The sequence below is a fragment of the Elgaria multicarinata genome, chromosome 8 (genome assembly GCF_023053635.1).
Source record: "Elgaria multicarinata webbii isolate HBS135686 ecotype San Diego chromosome 8, rElgMul1.1.pri, whole genome shotgun sequence".
NCBI lineage: Eukaryota > Metazoa > Chordata > Lepidosauria > Squamata > Anguidae > Elgaria > Elgaria multicarinata.
Window position 1 is genome coordinate 51,249,525 of NC_086178.1, and position 18,767 is coordinate 51,268,291.

At 45.4% G+C, this 18,767-nt stretch overlaps 1 protein-coding gene across 1 annotated transcript in view; it reads left to right on the forward strand.

Moving 5' to 3' along the window:
* The window catches only part of DGKG (diacylglycerol kinase gamma), a 134,742-nt gene that overhangs the window by 38,785 nt on the left and 77,190 nt on the right, over positions 1-18,767 (forward strand). The window contains exons 5-8 of the mRNA XM_063132328.1: positions 3,698-3,863; positions 4,619-4,681; positions 10,922-11,173; positions 15,740-15,910. Of these exons, the coding sequence (XP_062988398.1) occupies positions 3,698-3,863; positions 4,619-4,681; positions 10,922-11,173; positions 15,740-15,910 (652 nt within the window). The remainder of the gene's footprint in view (positions 1-3,697; positions 3,864-4,618; positions 4,682-10,921; positions 11,174-15,739; positions 15,911-18,767) is intronic.

Here is an 18,767-nt window from a genome sequence, read left to right on the forward strand (position 1 = left end):
AATGTTGAGAGACTGTTGTGGGGTGGGGCAGAGACAGACAACTGGGGAGTGAGAATGGAATGGAGTATCCTGAGAAAGGGACTGGCTCAGAACACTAACTGCAACTGCACCCCATGCTTCAACATTGTGAAGTAGGTCTAACCTAGGGTGACCATATGGAAAAGAGGACAGGGCTCCCGTATCTTTAGCAGTTGTATAGAGAAGGGAATTTCAGCAGGTGCCGTTTGTATGCATGCAGCACCTGGTGACATTCCCTCTTCATCACAACAGCTAAAGCTGCAGGAGCTCTGCCCTCTTTTGTATCTGGTCAGGAGGGCAGGGCTCCTGCAGCTTTAACTGTTGTGATGATGAGGGAATTTCACCATGCATACAAATGACACCTTCTGAAATTCCCTTTTCTATACAACTGTTAAAGATGCAAGAGCCCTGTCCTCCTTTCCATATGATCACCCTATGTGTCCGACCTCTTTTTTTCTGTCCCTCATTAATGTCCTTCACACAGGGCAGAAGTAGAAGGCCCGGAAGTAATCTTTTGTGACTCATATAAAAACCTTTCCACAGAAAATGAATTTATTGTCAGGATGAAGAGTTGATGGGAGTTTTTAAAGTGAAATGTGATCCAAAAATGTTAGCCCACTTACTTGGAAGTTTGCATAGTTCACTAACAACGGTGCAGGCAAAGTGTAACACAGCTCACAAGGGTGGAATTTTGCAGAGAGTATCATAGTTTTGCAGCAGGATTATGTTGTCTTTGATCCCCCCCCACCTCCCTATCCTTGGTTCTCCAACGTGGCACTCAGAGTAGCACTACCATTGAAGCTGTGAACTACCTGTGAACTATTATATGTCTATTGCCCATCTTAGGGCCCAGAGTAGTGGAAAGCTATCTGAGTGTCATGGGCCTGAGTCTGGAGGCTTGGTTTCACCCCAAAGGGGACTCTGATCCCAATGAGATACTGATCATCCCACTCCTCATGAACCCCTGATGCATCTCCCTCCCAGACCCAAAGACTCAGCCTTCCCATTAACCTCAGCCTCAAAGAATGGTTCTCCCAAAGCCTTTGAGGTCCCTCAGCTGTGCAGGAGCTCAAGGCTATGGAAATAAGCATGTCCCCTTTGAGTCTGCGGTCAGTACCTTGTGTAAGGTGGACCTTCTGAAGGACATGAGCTAACTGGCCTACAAGCTCTCAGTTGCTTCTAGGCCTTTGCTGGAGCCACATCTCCTTCCTTGTGGAAATGCAGAGCATTATGGCCCTTTCTAGACCATCCATTTTTCGAGGGATCATCCATGGATCACCCCTGTGCATCCAAATGATACACAGGGGGATCTCGGGAGCAGGGAGGGATTATCCCTCCATTTCCCCAGGATAACTGAGACATCAGTTATCCTGGTTTTACCTGCAGTCCCAGGACAATCCTGAGGACTGTAGGCAATGTGGGAGCCCATCCCATCTTCTTCCCTCTTTCTCGTGAGTAGCAGGGTCATCAGAGGGAAGGAGCTGGGACAGGGGGAGTCCAGAGCCCTTGGGGGTGGGGTGGGGAGCGGGGTCGGGGCTTTTTTAAAAATTAAAAAACCCTTCATTTTCACTGGAGCGCGAGTGCACTCCAGCTCTTTCTCTTTTTAAAAAATGGCGGCCGCAGCACCCGTGACGTCACGTAGCCCATGTGAACTGGGGGCGACAATACCTGAAGCAAGTAGGTCCGGGATCACCCTCTCTCCCTCCCTCTATGCTGTAAGTGTAGAAAGGGCCTATGAGAGGTGCTATTAATGTCTGCCTTGCTGTACTCCTGTTTACCCAGAATAACTGCTGATGGAGCATGTCTTGCCCACCATGGCTTCCTTCTACCAGAGCCTATATGAGGGCCTGATTGATTGACTGGCTGCTCCCACCAGGGCTCAACCCTAGCCTGGACATTGAGAGTCCACTAGTCTAGTTCTGGATCAGGAGACCATGTTTTCTGCACTGCAAGCAGGGAAGTGTCCCAAACAGACCAGACATGAGAAGTATGTCATGTACGGAGAATCTGACAGTATCACAGCTCAGCAGCCTAACACTACCAGGTCTTTTCCACCAGTGCCTCCAAAGACACCCCAAATGCACTTGCCAGAATTACTTCCCACAACTTGTGCTGAGCATTTTATTATTATTATTATTATTATTATTATTATTATTATTATTATTTGTTTATTTTGTTTTATTTTTTTGTTATGATGTGCCTTCTTGAAGAGTTTTAGCTGCATCCCCTATTTAGGCGCTGCCACCACCACTGCCACCCACCTATCAACATAGTCCAGCATGCACCATTGCTATCAATGAGTGTGTTTAAGAAATGCATCACTGTATTTTCTTGCGGCGTAATTACATGTGGTGTGTATTCCTCCTGCAATGTTACCCTTTTGCAGTGCGAGTAGAAGGGATATCTAGTTGCATATTAGTACTATCCATATGCTGTCATGCATTTCTACTGTCTACCTATAGATATATGTGTTCCATTACATATACACGCTTTGGAAGAAGCATTGGGCAGAGCTCACTGTGTTCCTGTTATATATCATGTCTCTTCTCTGTGTGTCTTTACCTCCTGATAGTTTTCTGTGTCTTTTGTATGGAATAGATAGGTAGATGTCTCTCTCTGTGTGTGTGTGTGTGTGTGTGTGTATGTGTGTGTGTGTGTGAGTGTGTGTGTGTGTGTGTGTGTGTGTGTGTGTAATATTTTCAACAAATGTACCTTCTTTCTTTTACTGAATCCCAGCATTACTGGTGAAAAGCAAATGCCTATTTGAACCTTCATAGGTTGTATCAAGCAGTGTCCTTATGCCAGCAGACTGTAGCCCCTTTGCACTCCCAGATGTACTCTAGGATGAGTGAGGAAACCTCTGAAGAAGATTTGGGGAGGGGCATGGAGATGCTACAGGTGAAGGGGGAAGGAAAAACCAAATTCTATAAGCAGATGTCTGCCTGTATAACCTTGGATTTAGCGCATGTAATGTAATTATGCACCATTGACCTGGAAGCAACCCTTTGCCAACCCCAAAGGGATGCTGGAGTATTTGTTGGACAGCTATGTATTGTTTGTTTGTTTTTAGAGTGGGGCAGTGTAAGCATGATGCCATTCAAACCATGCTCTTTAACCCAAAGTTGTTATCTTTCGTACAACCATGGCGCATCTGCATATGTTATCAGATTATTATTTTTTAAATAAATAAATAAATATGCATTGCATATTTTAAACTGCCAATTAATTAACGCTGAAGATCAGCTTAAAAACAGCATCCCAAAGATAAATATAACAAGTAGCTGATTTTAAAAGCAACCAGGAGACGTCCCTTCTCTCCATTCTAAGGTACGTAATCCACAGACCATCGGAGAGGGAAGTCTTTATTGAGCTAAAAATAATTTAGCCCTTTATCCCTGACATCTTCCCATGACATCCTCCTGTGACACATTGATTGGTCCATGTTCATAATTGGGCAATTGCCACCTTGAGGGCACTATTGTGTATATTATGCATTTGTGTTCGCCTGAAAGCTCAGTTGTTTATAGTAATCATTGCCATGTGGAAGAGCTGTATTTCTGTACAACTAACTAGATATGTGGGCATCGTCTTTTTAAAATCAGAAAGCAAATGCTAAGTGGCAGGATTTCTAATGGGATCTTTTGCTTCTTTTCTTGCTTCACTCTCTCCTTCCCCATAGCCTATTGACTATGAAGGGTTCCAGCTCTTCATGAGAACATATCTGGAGGTGGATACTCCTGAAGAGCTCTGCCAACACCTCTTCATGTCCTTCAAACGAAAAGTCTGCCAGTATTCCCCAGAGAGCCAGCGGCAAAGTTCCAGCATTTCACAGCTCAACAATCTTGGTGAGAGACATGGATTCTCATCTTCAAACCTCACTAGCTCCCACCTACTGCAGCCATCTGTTATTTGGTATCTGCCAGATGTGCTGGATTTGCACCTGGATTGCAATGCTGGGAGCTGCAGTCGAGAACATCTGGAAGGCACCAGGTTGAGGGAGGCTGATGTAGTGAATCAAGTGTTTGCTTGTGAAGTTTAAATTCAGTGTTACATAGTCAGTGAAATTGAAACTAAAAAATAAAGCTGGAAAGTTTTTAGAGGTCTTCTTTGGTAGATCTGGTTTTGGAGAGGAACAAGTAGGAGCTGCAAGCCACTGTTGTAGGAATTATTTATTATTATATTTATATCCCTCCCTTTTTCTTCTTGCATGGAACCCAAGGCAGCTTACATGGTGGTCCTCCTCTCCATTTTGGCCTCACAACAACCCTGTTAGGCTGAGAGTCAATGACTGGCCCAAAGTCACCCAGTGAGCTTCATGGCCAAGTGGGCACTAGAATCTGGATTTCTGTGTTAAGGGTTGTAGTTTGCACTGTAGAAGAGACATAATAAAATGGGCATGCAACCCTGTGTAGTTTTAACCCAGTATTTGATGTGCTTCTCCAGGAAAGAAGTGAAAGAATGTGTCAGCTGTTTACTGCAACCCTTTGCAATAAGGTTGCAATAAACATTTATTTGATGCATGGATGAATGGATTGCAATAAACGTTTAGCAAATGGCCATTGCTAAAGTCTGTGTTTATTCTTCTCTTTCTTGCATCCAGAGTCCAAGACTATTGACACAGGCATCTCCATCCAGACCGAAGTTGCTTGTGCTCCTGTTACAGGTATCTGTCATGAGTACTTTCACAGTGTACGAAATCCCTCGTTTGCATTTAGCAGGGAGCTTCACAGACATAGACATAAACAGGCAGAGCTCTGTTCAATTTCAGCTCCAGCGATCTCTTGCCTCCCGCTGCACCCCTCCTTTTTTCTTTTTCTTTTTTTTACAAGGGACTTCCCTCTTTCTGGAATCCTGCACACACAGAGAGAGAGAGAGATGCAGCAGCTCGGTAAACATGTCGAACAAACAGTGTTTGGGTGCCAAAGCTTTTTACAAACTCTCTCCCATTATTTCAGGGTGGCCTGGCATTTGTAACCATTGCGTCTTGCCAGGAAACAGTTGCTATGCAGGGATGCCTTTCTTTCAGTGCTGCATTTCTGGTTTTGCAGTGAAGTGGCATCTTTACTATCCTGTCTGGATACAAGAATACATCCTTTCTTCTGACTGCATAGTAATTGCGAAGGAGACAAGTGGAGCTTGTTCAAACACATTTTATGAAATGGCAGGCTGTGATGAAATTATGGGTAAGGGGTTCTGCAGAAAAAGGAGCTCACAAGCTGCTTGAGACAGCATCACTTGGTGTTTTATTCTCCAGCTCCTCTGTTAAAATGAATATTGATAGCTTGCAAGACATCATATCTCAGCAGTGGCTAGAACCTGATTCTCAGTTAGGAGCAGCTGAGCATCCCCAAACATGGAGACCCAGTTCACATGATCCCAGGCTGGTTAATGAGCCACAGTGGCTTGTTAATCACTCTGCACATGAAGAATGTGTTTGGGCTTATTTGCAAAATTACCCCCACCGGGCATGGCTTCTCATGTCATCCAAACCAAGTGAGGGTGACTTGTTAGGGTGGTTAACGAACCACCCAGAACACATGGCCTGTTGTAGGGTTGTGGGGTGGTTTGTTAACCACTCCATCAAGTCACCCTCACTGGGTTCAAACAATATGAGAAGTCCTGGCAGGGATTTGAAACAGTGGGCTCTTATCATGCAAACCAAGACAGTTAGATCCTTAGGGGATGTTCAGTTATATATGTATGAAACCTGTCCTCTTTCCCTATCGCCTCCGCTGAGGACATGGGACTCCTTCCACCATAGCTTCTATACAGAGCATGGCTCTGTGATTCAAGCTTTAACTCTCAATATACCTCACAGTCTGTTCCTTGGAGTGTGGAAAGCTACTCCATGAAAGACATTTTCCCAATCCTATCTTCGAGCCTAAAAAAGACAACTGAGTGCAAGAGGCAGAGGAAGACATGCAATGTGGGCAAAAATGGTTGTGCTGTTTTCCTTCTTTAAAAGCACTCCTGAATCCTGAGTTAAAGCCAGGGAGCAAGAACTGCTTAATAGCTCCTTGCTAATGGAAACTGATGGTTAAGTTTGACATCCGTCTCCCTGTCCCTCTGCAATACCCAAAAGATAGGGTGGCCCGTGTGTCCCACTTTACAAAGGACAGTCCTCTATTGAAGGTATCCTCTACTTCAGGAGTTGGCAACACATGGCTCTCAGGTGGTGTGTGACCCGCCACGGCCATTTGTGCCCCCTCCCCTATTGCCACCGCCACCGTGCCACTGAAAATCCTCCCACTGTGCTGCAGTGATTCTGCTGGGAATCAAGATGCCTGGAGGGTGAGTGCCTTGTTTCCCAGTAGAATCAGGCCCTCCACAGCCCACCAACCAGCTGTTCATCAGGCTATTGGAGGCACAATTCTGCCTTGAAACAAGGCAGTGCTCCCTATGTGCCTTGTTTCCCAGCAGAATAGCTGTTTCGGCAGGCAAACAGTGTGTGGAGAACAAGCACCCTGTTTATCTGCAGAAAGGGGCCCCTCATAGCATGCTAAGCATGAGTGGGTCTCCCCACAGAACAGAGTTGGAAGGGGCCTATAAGGCCATCAAGTCCAATCCCCTGCTGAATACAGAAATCCACCTTAAAGCATCCCTGACAGATGGTTGTCCAGCTGCCTCTTGAATGCCTCTAGGGTGGGAGAGCCCACCAACTCCCTAGCTCATTGGTTCCATTGCTGTAGTGCTCTAACAGGAAGTTTTTTCTGATGTCCAGCCAGAATCTGGCTTCCTTGACCCCATTATTCTGTGTCCTGGAGGGGATCTACACATCGTACTGAAGGCGCTTGCGTGCGCCTCCAGTGCGCCCCCAAAACGATCGTGTAGATCCTGCCTTCGAAGAGATGGAGGAAGAGGCAGAGGAGGAGGCGGCTGGGGAATCCCGCCGCCAAGTCCTTGCAGCTGCCGCAGCCGCCCACCTCCCTGCCAGCCTCCTGCTGCCGGGGAAAGAGCCACCCGGGTCGGAGATCTCGGCGGAAGAAGGCGGGATGATTGAGAAGAGATCCTGGCCCTGCTCTTTGTGACAACCTTTCAAGTATTTGAAGAGTGCTATCATGTCTCCCCTCAATCTTCTCTTCTCCAGGCTAAACATGCCCAGTTCTTTCAGACTCTCCTCATAGGGCTTTGTTTCCAGACCCCTCATCATCCTGGCTTCCCTCCTCTGAACACGCTCCAGCTTGTCTGCGTCCTTCTTGAATTGTGGAGCCCAGAACTGGATGCAATACTCAAGATGAGGCCTAACCAGTGCCGAATAGAGGGGAACCAGTACCTCACATGATTTGGAAGCTATACTTCTATTAATGCAGCCCAAAATAGCATTTGCCTTCCTTGCAGCCACATCACACTGTTGGCTCATATTCAGCTTGTGATCTACAACAATTCCAAGATCCTTCTCGCTTGTAGTATTGCTGAGCCAAGTATCCCCCATCTTGTAACTGTGCATTTGGTTACTTTTTCCTAGGTGTAAAACCTAGGTGTAAAATCTCTATTAAATTTCATTTCTGTTGTTTTCAGCTCAGTGCTCCAGCAGTGAACAAGTAAATTCATCTGAGAAAAGAAGACCTTTCTGTTTATTTGAGCTGTGTCACATGATTTGTTTGTTTGTTTTAGTAGCTTTATACCCACCTTTCCATTCAGGGAAGCTCAGGGAAGCTAACTACATAGAAAATAAAATATGCCAATAGAAACCAGCTAAATCTAAAATAATTGCAACTCAAAAAGAGTAAGCAGAGTGACAGATGAAACAGCTGAAGAAATCATTCAGTTTTTAAAATATCTACTGAAACAAGCTAATTTTAAAGAGGTTGTGAAAACTCATTAAAGAGGGTATCAAATCCAGAAATGGGATGGGAGTGGCCACAGAAAAGGCTCCCTCTGCAGAGGCTGGTCATGCAGAGAGGCCTCCTCCGCTGATCATAAAGGATGGATGGGTTCATATAGGAGGGAATGGTCCTCCAGGTATCCCGTCCCCAAAGTGTTTAGGTCTTCAGAGGTAACTGAGGGCTTTTCTACATGAGGCATTTATTGTCTGCTCCTTATTCCCTACTCATGGTTGTTAACAAGTTCTTTAGATGACATTGTGACCCTCTAGTTTTGCTTCTGGGTTTAACTAGCACTTTTAGCAAGTGTTTTTAGAGCAGGAAAGATGCAGTATTTAATTGTGAAAGTGAAAAAATGCAATTTCCTCCTGTGTTTTTGTGCTATTCCACTACACCACAGTGCCACCTAGAGATTATGTAGTGGAAAAACAGTAAAGGAAACACTCCTTGTGTAGTGTTCAGATCTCAATTCTGCCCAAAACCAAAAATAGATGCAACATATTAACAGCCTCTTGTAGGAAAGCTCTTTGTCTGGAAACGAATTGACAGCAAGTCTAACTGGAACAGTAAAGGCGTCATGTTTAGGGTGGCCATATGTCCTATTACAGAGGACAGTCCTCCATTTGAAGGTGCCCTCTGTTGAAGGGCTGTCCAATTAAGATAAAGAATGATAGGAACAAAGAACAGCAGTGGCACTGAAAATGCCCATCAACAGTTAGCACCTGGATGGCAGACTGAGAGGCTTATTGGTGAGCTGGCTAGACTATTCCCCACTATGGTGAGATTAGGGAAGTGTTTCATCTCGGTCCCAAAGTCTAAGATTCAGCCCGCCTCAGGTTTGGGACTGGATTGGGCCGCCTCAGCCCAAAGCAGCTGAACCACTTTGGGCTGATTCTGCCTAATGGCCACGTCCTCTCCCCCTGCCCCCCGGCTCACCCACCTGTGGGACTTACTTGAGGCCTTTGCATGCACCACCAAGCTGCCCAGCCTCCTCTCTGGACTGGTGAAGATCTAGTGTTGTTAATGATGGTGTCTGGAAATGGCTATTTCTGGCCATTGTAGTTTACAAGAGTAGATCTACTTCTCGATCATCCCAGAGTGCAGGACATGGAATAATGGGCTCAAGTGACAGGAAGCCAGATTCCATCTGGACATCAGGAAAAACTTTCTGACTGTTAGAGCAGTATGACAATGGAACCAATTACCTAGGGAGGTTGTGGGCTCTCCCACACTAGAGGTATTCAAGAGGCAGCTGGACAGCCATCTGTCAGTGATGCTTTGAGGTGGATTCCTGCATTGAGCAGGGGGTTGGATTCAATGGCCTTATAGGCCTCTTCCAACTCTACTATTCTATGATTCAATGACAGCAGGCCATTGAGGAAACAGGGTGGCTCACCGGTATGCACAGAGGCTTCAGGTAGGTCCCAGATGCAAGCGGAGGGCAGCAACCTGGGGAGAGTGGGGGCAGCTGCTGGCAGGTGGGCAGCAGCTAGGAGGGAGGAAGTCCAATGGACTCCTGGTTGGCCTCGTGCCTAGCTTTCGAAGGCACCCATGGGCACCTGGGAAACTGCAACAGAACTGAATCTAAAGTGAGGTGGCCTGGGCCCAAGGGTTCCCCGAGTCAATTCAGGAGCAATTTGGAAGCTCCAAATCAGCCTCTGAGTCAAATCAGGGAGGCTGTGCACAGCCCTAGGTGAGATGTATTATATGCTTATATAATTCATCTTAATTGTATCTAAATTTGTATCTATACTTAACATTAGCATATGCATACATATCTGTGTCCTCTCTTGCCTTCTTCTTTGGTGATTCATCTCCTCCTGCATAAGTGGCCACTCTACACACACTCACAGCAAACTGGTTGGGGTCAGAAAACCACACACTGAGCTTGCTGTCTCTGGTATTTGGCATGGATCTCCCGAGTAACCTGCTGCAGAGCTGCTTCTCTAGCTATGCTTAGCTTCAGGGCCAGGGGGCGGGAAGCGCACAGCAGAGCAGGTTGCTGGTGGAGAGCATCTGAGATGGGCCAGGGGGGAAATCAGTTTTCCAAGGGGTGAGATAAGGTAACAGGAGACATGAAGGGAGCCCTGGAAAGAACGAGAAGGAAATGTGATGTTCTGAAATACGTCATCTGATCTCTCCTCCTCTCCCATCTCTTGGGATTAGGGCTAGCAAGCTGTTTTTGGTTTCTGGTAGAGAATTCTATGAGATGCTTATGCCCATGACATCACCAATCCAGTGGCAATAGAGATGAAATGGGGGGGGCTGTCCGTCTTAAGTGGAGCACATCTGAAGATAAACAAGGCTGGCTTGTTTGAAGTCTGAGCATATAACAATGATTCCAGCCCACTTGCACTGATTGGCTGCATGTTTCCAAGCCCAAATCAAGGTGCTGGTTTTAACTTATAAAGTTGAACATGGGTTGAGACTATAACATCTGATGGAGCACCTCTCTGGATATGAATCTGCCCTTATACTATGATCAACATGTGAGGCCCTCATCTGAGCCCCTCCTCTGAAGAAAGTTTGGAGGACAGCAACAAGGGAGAAGGCCTTTTTAGCAGCCTCCCAAGTGTGGAATGCTCTCCCCAGCGCTAACCTTGTCAGCTTTTGGGCGTCAGATAAAGACTTTCCTCTATTCCAGTATTTGATAGCAAATGATGGCCTTCCCAACCTAGTTGTCTTATCAGGGCTTCATATTTCATTCTTAATTGTTTTTAGCCATTTTAAATTGTTACGTATTCATCCCTAATGTAAGGTGTCTTGAGCCTTTTTCTGAGAAAGACATCTAAGAGATTTAAGGAATTATAATAACATAACAATATAATGCTATAGTATAATGTAATAATAATTAACATAATGGGGGAAACTAGTGAAGAACAAACCAAACTTCCCAGGGACTATGCTGGCACAGGGAGCATATGAAATCATTGTCCATCTGTCCAGGACAATGTACAACCGTCTTTATCCAGAATGGGCTCTTGAAATGCAGAGCAGCCCCAGACTCCAAGCTGCTGTGATCAAAAGAGCATGTTTCTTTCATTCGAGAGGACTGACGTCATGCTGTGCTTGAATTCTAGGGATCAATGGAAAAACTCTCCTAAGTGCCATGGGAAGGCACACGCCTGAATCCAAAAGCTCCCAGGCAAACCTGGTAGAGCAGCAATCCGCATCTCTAAGTCCTGCTCTGACTGCCAACACCCTCGGGAATGCCTCACCTAGCTGGTCCAGGTCATCCTCACAGAAATCCACTGCCGGTACCCCCTCTGCTCACAACTCCTCAGGGTCCTCCAAGATCTCCTCAGGTTCTCTGCTTAGTCCCCAGTCCCCAGGTGAGTTGCATCTTTGCTCTTTTCTTCCTGAGGCCTTGTGTTGTCCGGCATCACCCACACGCAGCTGTATGGAGCCAGTTTCATGGGCCAAACAAATTCTCATTCCGATCTGTTCAAAGTGGCAAACATCTGCTAAGGAAACCTGAAGTGGTTATGGCAGCTGAGCAGAGGCACTTTGGGAGAATTTGGGGAGCAAAAACCTCTCCATTAGGCCAGGACAGCAATTTCCAAAAAGGAATTTACTCATAGAGGCGGTTGATAGCTACGTTCCTTCCAACGTCCTCCCTCCACAGGCTCAGCCACATCCGTCTGCTGCACAGTGGTAGTCAGGGACTCCTGGGAGTTTCCTCTGAGACTCTCAGGGAAGTGTGTTGCTGTTGTCTTTGCAAACATCAGCTTGTATTTGCAGCAAGCTAATTTATCTGTGGCAGTGTCACTGACTGCCTGGGCTCAGCTGTGAAGCCACATTGCTATTTCAAGCACAGTGGACTCTGAAGCATCTTAGCACCTTTAGATGTTTGCATTTTGTCAGTGGTGGCAATAGGGAGACCTGTTTTCCTGCTGAGATCTGACAGCCAATTTATTTATAATCCATGGCAACAGGAGCTAGGCTTGGGGAACCATGGGGTGACTCATTGCCTTCAGAGTACTCCTCTTTGTCAGGGGAAGCTGAATTGAAGAGGATACAAATATCAGTGTGGTGTAGTGGTTAGAGCATTGGACTGCGATATAAGAGATCTGGGTTCTTATCCCCTCTCAGCCATGAACCTCACTGGGTGACTTTGGGTTAGTCACTGACTGTCAGTCTAACCTAACTCACAGGGTTGTTGCGATAATATGGAAGCCACCTTTGGGTCCTTGCAAGAGGAAAAAATGTGGGAAGTAAATATAATACTAATAATCCTGAAATACCTCAAATATGCCCATTTACAGTGTCTCAGGATTTTTCTGTATGTCAGTTTCTTCACTGCTACACTGCAGCCTGTTTCATTTTGGATGTTTTTCCCTCTCAGGTAGTACAAACATGAGCAAATCTTCTCATACAAATTTCTATTAGCATATTTTGCATGCCGATTTAGGAGCTTGTGTGAGTCAACTATTCAGCTGAGTAGTGTAATATCACTAGAGAGCAGCCTTCCCCAACCTGGTACTCTCTAGATGTTTGGGACTTCAACTCCCATCAACCCCAACCAGCATTCCCAATGGTCAGGCTGCATCATATAACTGCACTGCATCAGTTATATGATGCAGCCACCGCACAGCTTTCCCGCAAAGCTGCGCAAAGTCAGGGACTTACCCCCACTTTTTCAAAGGGACTGACGTCAGTACAGCTCTTCCATCATCTGATGTTGCTCCATGGCCAATCTGGGGGCAGTGTCTGGTGGAAGGCACCTGACGATTGGTCACCTTCCACCAGGAAGAGGGTGGGGGGCAGCTGTGGTACCCGGATGGCCATCAGAAACCCTGTGCTCCCTCCTCGGCATCAGGATTACCCAACCATATCCTGGAAGAGGAAAATTGCAGGGTTTTGGACAGAGGCAGCGCCAACCCGGCACCATGAAGACAGCCCTTGTGAGATTTAATCCAAAATAACTGGAGGGCACCAAGTTGGGGAAGACTGGCTCAGAGTCACTGAAGTTGGCAAAGATATTTCAGGAGATACTCACAAAGTGGCAAGGCCATGGAGAGCTTTAAAGGTAAGGACATGGACTATGTGCTGGTTATGGAAAATGTTTGCGAAAGGCAGCGGAGCAGAGGTGGGCAGGCTGCAGCCCTAGGCCTAATTTCAAAAGCCCTGTGCAAGCGATCAATTCAGACTAGGGATGTCTGCTGCTGGGAAATCCGGTTCTTTCTCTTTTTTTGGCTTGACGGAGTTGTGCGGCATGTATAACTTCCTTTGCATCTGCAAGCTGAGCTGAGGGCTGTTCCTTGAACTCTGGGAAGTTTTTTTTTTTTTTTTGCATATTTTGGAAGTGGGGAGGGAAGGCTCTGCCATTTGCTCAAATTATGACTGATTTTGGGCAGATTATAGCCAAATTTGTGCAAATTGCAGGCAAATTTGTGCAAATTGCTCAGAAATGTGTGTAAATTGCAGAACCTTCTCACACACACAGACACACACACACAATTCTGGAAGGTCCACAAACTGGCCCAAATGGATTCAGGCACCACAGCGGGGACCAACACAAACATCCAGGGTGCTGAATGTATGAAAACTCATTGAACTCCACCCCCCAAATGGATTTTTCCAACACCCCTAGTTTAAACCTCTGGCAAGAGTAGCCCCACCCATGTTTGGATATGCTCCAGCCCACCACTAGCTTTGAGTCTGCTCACTGTCAGCATGCAGTTTCTGACAAAGGAAATGCAGCCTTTGCTAAAAACTAAAGTTTCCCCACACCTGTACAGGTAGGCCTAGACCTTGGGGTCAAAGTCCAGACCCCACAGCCCAGCCCCAACACCACCAAATGATCAACCAGGGAGTGACAGCTGATAATGACAACAGATGCAAGTCCATTTCATTCCTGTAGTCTTGATGATACTGTGACTGAAGGGAGCCTAAAATGCAAAACTGCATGTGCTGAGAGGTCTTGTTTTAAGTCAAGATTGGTGAACAGCTTTGTTGTTATGTTACTGTTCTAATGTATCAGAAATGTAGAATAATGCCTTAAATCTTACAACCACCTCAATCCAAAGGGAGAGGTGGGTAAGAATTATTATTATTATTATTATTATTATTATTATTATTATTATTATTATTTGAAAAAGCATGGAATGGCAATGTGGAGGCTGGGGAAAAGAGAAATGTGAGTTGTGTACTTCACAATGTTACTATCAAGGGATTTAGCTAGTGCCAAATCAGTAGTGAAACAGAGGCTGCTCAATATAGACATGCAAGACCTCCAAAGTGCTGAGCGAGGCCCATGCTCCCCACAGTCCGTAGGTCTACCAGTCTCCTTTTGCAAAGCTGGGATGCCTTACCTGCGCTGATTAACAATCCCCAAATACAGGAGAGCATTCTCACTAGCCAGACTTAACGTCCTTCCCTCTAAACTTTTAGATGGCCGATACAACAAAATCCCTCTGCTCAACAGATGCTGTCCCTGTAACAATACTGAGATGGAAACCGTATCACACGTGTTACTGTTCTGTAGATTTTACCAAGGGGCTAGGAATGATCTTCTGAACCCCATTTTACAATCTTTTCCTGGTCACCCAACCGAATTCTTAATGTCCCTTTTACTTCGGAACTCAGACAAATCAACCACCGAACAAGTGGCCAAGTTTTTGAACCTGGCCATTTCTATTAGATCCTCTATGATTACTTGTCTTTTTAATAGCTAATTGTATGCTCAGTCCTTTTGTATGTAATTTTGTTGGAATGGTCTATTGACTGCAATAAACTGATGTTGTTGTTGACCACGTCATAAAAAACAACAACTGAAGGAACAGACATGGCAGTTCTAAAGAGGGGGCGGGCATAAGACCACTGAGTCCAAGGTCTCACCGTACCACTGCACACCTGCCAACACTGGGGGTTTGGAGAGGCACCATGTGGTGTATTATAGTAGCAATTGTGAACAACTGTTGGAATTGCACAAAATAATAATAACCTGATGTATATTCTAACCCTTTGTACCTGCACTGACAACATTGGATGGGAAGATAGAAAGTTGTAGGTTTGGTGTTTAGTTATCTGGGACATTAAGTGAAGGGATTCTTAATGGTTGAGACATTATAAGGAGCTGTGGTTGGCTGTTAATTGTAGGGTGGTGCACATCCCATGCACACCATACTCCCATCGTTAGCCCTACTGCTGTGCGATGGTGTGCACACGCACATACGTTGTATTTGTTTTGTACTGTATTCTTTTAACTGGCTGTAATCTGCCAGCGAACATCTATAATTGGGCAGATAAAAAAATAATACACACACAAACAAACATATATAATCAACTAAGGCATAAGATAAAATAGGACATAAAACACCATGAAACCATGACCCAACAGTAATAAAAAACACAAACTGAGTAAAATAGCAGCAGCAACAACAACAACAACAACAACAACAACAACAACAATTCTCCGCCCCCACCTGAAAAAGATTAAAAAAGAGGCGCATTAGTGCAACTCCTTGGAATTCATTTCGATGTCTGTACATACATAGCTCTGGCCAGAGCAGGAAGATGGATGGCCTCATTATATTCAGCCACTAGAGAGTGATGAAAGTTAGTGCAGTTCTGTGCACAGATTTCCTGGAAGCAAGGAGCCAGATGGAAGCTTTTTTCCCCCAGTGGGAGGATTGCGCTGGCCAACTTCCCAGGGCTAGGCCATTGCAGCCCACATCAGTTTGTATGGCTACGAATAAGACAGACTCGTAAGATTGGGCTGATGGTGAAAGTCTATCAACCCTTCCTGAGCCTCTTGTGCCGCTGGCAGGATGAAGCCAAGCTGAATAAGGCCTTGGGGTGGGGGGTAGTTTCAAATGATTGCTCCCTGACTCCATGGCACAGTATCTGTGTAGTAGCTCTAAAACACATGTAAACATTCCTGTCTCCCTTTTTAGGCTCCAGAAGCTTGGAGAAGAAATTACCGTTCAACCTCCGAAAGAGCCACATCTCCCTGAAAACAGCCAGTCCACACCCGCCAGTCCCACTGGCTCAGGTAGTCTACCTGAAGGACATTGTCTGCTACCTGTCACTGCTGGAAAGGGGACGGGCTGAGGATAAGCTGGAGTGTAAGTGCTTGGGCGACAGGAAGAACGTGCGTGACCGGAGCATCATATGCTAGCCTGTCGATGCCATGGTCACGGGTGGCAGTGGTGGTGGGTGGGAGAAATGGATGGGTTCATGGTTGCAGGGGAAGCACTAGCGGCTGTAAGTTGCAAGTGAGGGCAAGAGCCCAGTTTTGTATGTATATTGTGAATGAACCAGATGACAATGGTCTCATCCATCCCTTTCCAGTACAGCAGAGTTAGGATGTTGATGGACTCTAACTTCCACCAGCCCCAGCCTGTATGGCCAATGGTCCAACAAAATCTGGGGCGCCCCAGGTTCCCCACGCCATAATAGTAAGTGATGCCACATAACCAGTTTATTATTTAGCCTTGTGGGCAGATACACTGGTTATGTGACATCACTTGGTATTAGTTGGCCCGTTGGCCCATGCGTCTGATTACTATAGTCCTTTTGCATTTCTTGGGTCCCTCCTTCAGAGAGCTTAAAACAGACCTGAGGCTGTGAATTCTTTTCCAGTGCTCAGATTTTCAACGCCACAAGCCCCCACCCCCTGTCTCTCTTGTCATTTTAATCAAATCATGCTGCCCTATAGCCCCTGAAAGACAATAATAATAATAATAATAATAATAATAATAATAATAATAATAATAATAATAATTTTCTTACCCACCTCTCCAATAGCTAACAGGGCCATCATACAAGGTAAGGGGGCAGGCCATCTTTTCCCTCCCCACCCCCTGGTGTAATTGGAGCGCTGTATCTGCTCCTAGTCTCTCTGAGAGACATCAACCTGGTCTTTGTTTTGCCACCTACACAAGGAGAAGTTCCAACAGATTTTTCTTTTTCTTAGAGCACCACAATTTGAAAATTTGGATTATTCCATCCTGTTTCCATCAGTCCTAGACAGGAAAAGTAGATGGAATGCTAACAGTGAAAAGGATAATTACAATTCATCACTTTGGCTTTTAGCACCTGAAAAACATGGAAAAAACACTCGCATGCACACACTCAGAGGGAGGGAGGGAGGGAGGAAGGAAGGGAGGGAGGGAGGAAGGAAGGGAGAGAGGGAGGCATACTTTGGCATTAGACAAATTATTTAGGTGTACCATTACTGGTCCTAAATTCTCTCTTAGGCTGCTTCCAGACAGAAGGCTCCCCAGCAATACCAATCAAAAAGTATTGCGCAGATCTTCTGTCTCTCCCTCCATAACCAATTTTTTTGTGGTAAGAAAAAGTGATAGGAAAACACGGGAAGGTTGTAAATGGAAGATAACCATGCCTGGACCCTCTGTGAAATTCTGTGAATGAAGCAGGGTAATGGCACTGGGTCAGTCCCTAACTACCACTCACTGGAATCCTACACCTGAGGAATCACCACTGAAGTGAACTGTTTAGGTGAGATCAGAGTTCGATGATCAGGTTTTTGACCTCTCAGCTGGAAGTCATGTTTATGAAATGGCCTTTTCTCCTTCTTCCTACTGGACCAATGTTGACCAAGAGTGCAGAACCTCAGGTCTGGAGTCCCCATTATTATTATTATTATTATTATTATTATTATTATTATTATTATTATTATTATTTATTACATATTTATACTGCCCACCAGGCAAGGTTCTCTGGGCAGTTTACAATTAAACCCATGCCTCCTTTCCCCCAACCACCAATCATTGTGCAGTTTTTTCACCCATTCTAAAAGGTTGAAGTGCCTCTCCTAAGACTTAGTTCCTAGAAGCAAGCATTTTAAGATAAAGAATACTAGTATATTTTTGGTATTTGGCCCCGCCCCTTTTGCCCTCAGCCCCGCCCACCCCTGGAAAGTGTCCCCCAACCCCAAGAGCTTCTCTGAAATGGAATTCAGGTTCAATACCCTTGACATAAGGCAGTTCATTCATAACTGTGGCAAATCTTGGATTAATTATCCCACAATTTACCAGGATCCACATGCTGTGCAACCTGCTTTCATTTACTGTGAGGTTGGAGATTGTCAATGTGATTTGCGAACCCAGACTTCTGGGTTGTTTAGCCTCTAAAACAACTAAGCAGTCCAAGTTTTCACATCATGCTGACAACCACCAGTCACATCCCTCCAAATCATGGGTTAAATAACCTACGATTTGCTGCCGTGACATGTAAACTGGAATATAGAATGATCTATCTTGTACTAAACGTTTTGACCTAGCAGTTCTCTTGACCTATCCATTTCAGTGAGGTATGTCGATTTTGTTAAGCTGAAACTTCACACAAATTGAAACAAATTTGATTTTGAAATTAAACTTGGAGGAATACTTAAAAAAAAAAATCTTAGGGGGAAATTCAGCCCCCTGTACATGCATCTCTGATTGCTCCATTTTAAGCATGTCAATTCTAGTAAAGATGAGGGGAGAGGGAGGGAGAGGTGACTCCTTTGGAACATTGATCAATTTCAAAGCAAACTCTTTAAAAAGCTGATTCACAGAACTGCAAGGCTTGTGGTGACTGTATTTCTTCTTCTGACACCTTGTGCCAAGCAGACTGTCTGACTCATATACCATTAGAAATTGCTAGTTTTACACCCCAACCTATGTTAATAAATAGAAGCCAAAGGGCAGGTTAATTATGAGACATCACTGTGAAGAGCACTTTAGGGTCCTCCTTGCAGCATCAGCTTGGGAATCATAATGTGAATCACCTGTTCCGGCATAACATTTCAAGCCAAATGCGTTCACCAGATCTCTTCAGAATGTCATAGCAGGAGTGGAAATGTGATGTGAGAATTGGCCTCTGGAGAAAACATCTCTGGCATGTAGGCAGGTCCCTGAGCAAATGGGTGAGCTGATAAGGGCAGCCAGAGCTTGCCTGTTGAAAGGATGCTTAGCA